This window comes from Atractosteus spatula, chromosome 7 (assembly GCF_055471065.1).
Source record: "Atractosteus spatula isolate fAtrSpa1 chromosome 7, fAtrSpa1.hap1, whole genome shotgun sequence".
Taxonomy (NCBI): Eukaryota; Metazoa; Chordata; class Actinopteri; order Semionotiformes; family Lepisosteidae; genus Atractosteus; species Atractosteus spatula.
In genome coordinates this window covers 14,414,839-14,420,849 of record NC_142712.1, presented here as the reverse complement: position 1 = coordinate 14,420,849, position 6,011 = coordinate 14,414,839, and the positions used below count along the sequence as shown (strand labels likewise).

At 36.4% G+C, this 6,011-nt stretch overlaps 1 protein-coding gene across 1 annotated transcript; it reads right to left on the bottom strand.

The window, feature by feature from the left end:
* Window positions 1-1,461: 1,461 nt before the first annotated feature.
* LOC148830555 (olfactory receptor 2AT4-like) lies at window positions 1,462-2,439 on the bottom strand. The gene has a single exon (XM_088919902.1). It carries the CDS (start codon window positions 2,437-2,439, stop codon window positions 1,462-1,464), a length of 978 nt encoding a protein of 325 aa, XP_088776028.1.
* Between the last annotated feature and the right edge of the window lie 3,572 nt (window positions 2,440-6,011).

Genomic DNA, 6,011 nt, shown 5'->3' with positions numbered 1-6,011 from the left:
GACCCTGCTGATGCGGAATTAATGCTAGGAAAGAGAGAGATTCTTTCTGGCCACTGCACTAAAATCAAATTTCTCATAGTAGAATTATAGTTTCATACTTCTGGCCAAAGTTATAGTGTTACTTCCAAGGTACAGCCTAGAAGGGGCCTCATTATTTTTAACAATATGTGAAGGAAAGCAGAGATCAGGGCTGAGCAGGAATTCTCAGCATTTGTCACAGTCTTCCTGTCTTCAGTGTCCAATGGGATAGAAAACTACAGCTGGGGATTGCCGACTAGCATCAAAGAACTAGATCTCATTTCATAAACATGCAGTCCAGGCAAACTAATTCTATTAAATGTCCTTCTACAGTATGTATTTCCAAACCCCTTCATCTGGATTAAAATGCAGCTCTTTGCGGTAAGTTTGAACACTGTATACAGTATCTATCCCTGAGGTCTGGCTGTGGAGCAGCCTCAGACATCAAACATCAGGTAACCGTGTGCACATTAGCTATTGTTGTCACGCACAGTACACCTAGAGGGCACTCTACTTCTCTCCTGTTCCTAGTTCCCTGTGATTATTCATGTCTTTCTGGTGTGTCTTCTTGTGTAGCCTATTTACTTCCTGCTTCTGCTCTGCTCCTCACTCAGCATTGAGGTCCAGATGTCCTGAGACCCGCCTAGTACCAGGTCACTCCTGTCCTTGGCCTGAGGGCATAGGTTTCTATACAGCATTTCCTGAACAGCTGAGCCCGGGCTAACCCCCGTCTCGCTGCTATGCATAGGGTCTATTTTCGCTCTCCTGCCATTCCATGGTTCGTCCTTTCCGACATCCTTGACAATTGTACTACTGTCAGGGCCTATAGGCTGTGGTACATAGGAATGTAAACCTGTACAGAAGGTAATGCACACCAGACACCTATTCTAAATACATTAAAATAGATTATCAATGATATGATGTATTCGTTCTTTTGATATATTTTTCCACCAAATATGGAGAAACCTTATTGTTCTTCATTTAGTTTGACCTCTTGAAACTATGAATTTAGAGAATTTCAAGACTTTCAACTGAATAAATAAATTGCACACAGTAGTATAGAGCTGAAGTAGTACACATTTAATAGTATTAGATGTTATATATTTTATTTCACAAACTGACCCAGTTTACTCTAAAATTTGTTTGATTTACATTGTATTCAGCTTAAATGTTTATTTATATGACAGAAGCAAGGTTAATAAATGCAACATTTATAATATTATCTGAAATGCACATCAGCAACTATTAAGCAAAATAAAATAATTTTCTTGTGTCAAGTCAGCACAAAAATGATACTTGTATGTAAACACAAAGATTTTACACAAAGAAGTACATTACACACAGTTCGAGAAAAGCGACCATTAGAAGATATTTTTATTGATATCTGAGAGCTGAATCAGAGGATTGATGATAGTACAGAATCTCACAAGAGTTATCTCTTAATTAACCAAATAAGACTATCTTCCGATTTCTAATGTATTTTTTAATTTGTTCCATTATTTCATCGGTCTTTAAAGTGTAAATAATCGGATTAAGAAGAGGAGGAAGAGCACCAGACAAAGCTGTGTTGAGAACTCTGGTATCAGTATCAACGTTCACGTTTACCCAGGCTATAATATTGGTGACAAGAAGCGGCAGATAATATATCGCCACCAGAATTAAATGGGAAGTGCAAGTTTTGAATGCTTTTCGTCGACCATCGGTTTCTGTTATCTTTAGAAGTGCAACTATAATACATAAATAAGACAGCAATATTAACGCGAGAGGGAAAAACCAAACAGACATTACATAAAAAGAAGCCAGGAACCAGCTGATTGAATAATCGCTGCAAGTAATTTTAAATACCGGTCCGTGGTCACAATATAAACTGTTGACGATTACAGATTTACAGTAAGACAAGCGAGTTATGAAACACACCATCGTTAAAACAATAACAAAAGGTATAGACCAAGAAATGATAATAACTATAATCATTTTATTGTTTGAATTGATAGTTTTGCATCTCAGAGGAAAGCAAATAGCGATTAATCTGTCATACGCCAAAACTATTAGCGCGTACGATTCCATTGCAGAAAAATACTCTACGAAGAACATCTGAGTTAAACAAGTACTGTATTCCATGAATCTGTTCCCGTAAAGGAACAAGTCTAAAGACTTCGGGATGAGTGATGTGCTGTAACTCACATCTACCAAGGCCAAGCTAAAGACCCCGAAATACTTCGGGGTGTGCAGCGGCCGAGCAAACCAGATGATGGACATAATCAAGGCGTTGGCTAATAAAGTAGCGACATAAATCACCCCCAAGAATATAAAAAAGTAATTCGAGTTTTCCAAGGCATAGAAACCACGGATGTAAAAGCCGTTTGGCCGGATAAAAGTGCTGTTAAGAACAGGTGATGTTGTTGTTATCACGGAGGTCATTTTTCTTAACCTGTTAAAAAATAAAAATTATACTCGAGTTTCTCAAAATCAGATTTAAAAAAATATCAAAACATTTGTTTAAAATTGACTTAAATTAAAGAGTGTTAAAATATTCATTGCCTAACGTTTTCTTATCAACTTGGATACTTTGCGATGTAATGGAACTTAAACTATTTAAAATAATAATATATTCACAATTTCATGATTATAAGAATGAACAAAATTAACAAAATGTTCTCTATGTCTACAGTATTTTTAAAATAACCAGATACTTCTTAAAGTCACCATTTAAAAAAGGCCACTCACCTTTCAAACACGTCCTCTTCAATTGTGCACTGTAGTGGAGAGGCTCTCTAATTTATAATAAACTACCATTACGCTAAATCACATGAAGTATTTCGAGGGGCAAGATTTATTGGGAAACCAGAGCTTATTTGTACTAAACATGTATACCTGGAAAGGCCACTTAATTGCCTCGTTAGTTAATGCCTCCTGCGGGGCAAGCTTAATCACATGTTCTGTAACAGTAAAAGGTAAATCATGAGTAAGTTGCAATAATGTAATATCAACGTACTGTATGAAAAAGCCTGTGCTCTGCTGTGTGTAAAGTAAAATAACATGGTCAAAACAATTGAGTGTGTAGTATGATACTGTAGTTCTCGCATCGTGTCCCTTTCTTGTTGTGGTTGTATGAGAAGCAGAGGGAAGGTGTAGCTTCTGCTAGTATTGACTGGTATTTGACTGTCAGAGAAGAAATGTTAATGAACAGCTTTTGAATGTGTGATTGTAATCTTTCTAAAAGGTGCCTTATGTCACGATAAATATAAGTCCAACACAATCAAGTTTTAGAAAACTAACTTATTTTATTGTGTGCTCCACCAGACATGCGTTAAACGTCTCCTACCAGTTGTTTTCCTGCACGGTCTCTTACAGGTCACGTGATACAATACAAGCACTGAGTTCTATTGCACTTTTACAATATACCACAAAACGGACAGTACAAAGTTAAGGAGTCCCTTAACTGCACTGCTCAAGAGCAAGAGGTCCAGTAATTATTTTGTAGCGTTTGTCACAGGTCTTAAGCTTCTGATAAATCGAAAGAGAAGATCCTTAAAAAGTAAACCATGGATGAATGAGAGCTCACAAAGAGCAAACTGGGAAAAGATGGATATGGAGGATAGAATGAACGTGTTTTAAATGTAATTCATCCCTAAAACAATGAATTTCTGTTCAAAGAAATACGGCCTAAATGCCATTATGGAGATATTAAGAAAAAGGTGAAAAGGGAGAGAGTGTTCTAAAAGCTGCATAAAATGCCCAAGATTCACTGTAAAAAAAATATTATAATTGCCAAAATGGATACAGAAAGATATTACAACAGAGACAAAAAATAATAAATTTTCAGTACATGCACTACAGCTGTATAAAAGCATAAAGTGGGACTTAACAGTTCTCAATATATTGGTTAATAACAGAAGTAACAGAAGATGACAAAAATATGATAATAAAATATAGAGCCTAAATTAATTACATTATTAACATTAGTTTTTACATCAGGCAATAATAACATGCCTTGAAACACACACAAATCCAAGGAGAAATTTAGAAATGCCTAACTTGGCTTTCAACTGTGGTAGCAAATTGGAGAGCCCAGAAAGATCCCATGTTGGCAAGCTGAGAACATGCAAACTCCACGCTAAAGTTGTACCACACTGGAACCGAACCTATCTTCCAAAAACTGTGATGCAGAAAAGCTAAAAGTGCTATACCACAATTATTAATGGTTATGATAATTTTACCATACCTTTTCCACAAGTACTTTCATGTTTCCTACTGTACATGGAATTCTGTTGATGGGCTGACACTACTGATTGTGTGTGTGCAGGTGTGTCTGTGTGTATGGGATCACACATTACTATCAATGCAAGGGCAAATGCTCCAAGGAACAGCCTAGAAAGGCCCTCATTATTTTAAACAATATGTGCCAGAGAGCAGAGAGCAGGAATTCTCAGCATTTGTCACAGGCTTCCTGTCTTCAGGGTCCAATGGGATAGAAAACTACAGCTTGGTATTGCTGACTGGCATCACAGAACAAGGTGTCATTTAATGAACATTCAGTTCAGGTAAAAAATATTCTGTTAGTGTCTATTCATGCGTTTGCAAACCTCCATGTCTTCAGATTAATCGGCCGCATCTTGCTGTAAGGTTGAACACTGTATACAGTATCTATCCCTGAGGTCTGGCTGTGGAGCAGCCTCAGACATCAAACATCAGGTAACTGTGTGCACATTAGCTATTGTACTACTGTCAGGGCCTATAGGCTGTGGTGCATACAGTATGAATGTAAACCTGTACAGGATATAATACATACCAGACACTTATTCTAAATACAGTATAATACTGTATTCTACTGTATCTAGATATTCTATCTCTGTACTCTATATCTACTGTATTTAGATATTCTAAATACAGTTTAATGGATTATACAATATTCGTGATACTATGTGTGAAGACAGACATGGATACAATAGTTTTAGTATCGATACCACTTAATTGTATTTTGTGATTTTTATGATATATTCGTCTACAAAATAACCAGAAAGATGGAGAATCCTCATCATTCTTCATTTCTTTTGATCTAATAATAATGATAATGTTGCTTTATTAGCCCTATACAATTTCTTGCATTAGGAATTCATCTTTTCACATACCCTAGCTTGCTCTCCATGAGACACAGACAGGGAGAGAAGCTTGGGGTCAGAGATTGTACAGCACCCCTGGAGCCATTGGGGTTAAGGGCATTGGTCAGGGGCCCAACAGAGTAGGATTCCTCTGCCAGTGTGAGATTTGAACCAGCAACCTTCCAGTCATAGGCACAGATCCTTAGCCACAGAGCCACCGCTCCGCCCATAAATTTCTTGAAACAGTGAATTTGGAGAGTTTCACAGCTTTCAACTGAATACATTTCACAGAGACTGCTATAATACTAAAATAATAGACATTTAATAGGGCTAGATGTTATATCTTTTTTCTATTGCATAAAGTGCCCCAATCTACCTTAAAAACTGGTAGATATACATTTTCAGTGAAATTGTTTATTTACTGTATACTGCATTACAGAAACAATAATTAAAAGCAAAGGCGACATTTAGAATATTCCCAGTAACATGCACTATAATGTCTAAGCAAAATATTTAGAACTTTCTTTTTTAAAGTCAACACAATAACAATACTCTTACAGTACAGTATGTCCTAAAAGGACACAAAGACCTACTGCATTTTGACGAGATGTTTTTTTTTAACTTTTTAATGCACCAACAAAAATATATACAATATACATGGGAATACATAGAACCTCATCAGGGGTACATACAGTACAGTAATACAGTTGCTTTTCACAAAAAAAGATTAAATGAGGTAAATAAGGCACACAGAGCTTTCCTGTTCTAACATTTAGAAATAGTCTGGAGATTGGCCCTTACAGTGCTCTATGCCCATTTTAAATTGTTAAATGTGGGTCTCTTCTCTGACCATTTTATTTTAGATATATACTGTAATAACAAGCAAGCATA

Excerpts from the sequence above, each read along its gene's own strand:
- LOC148830555 (XM_088919902.1), bottom strand. The coding sequence starts at position 2,439 with ATGACCTCCGTGATAACAACAACATCACCTGTTCTTAACAGCACTTTT.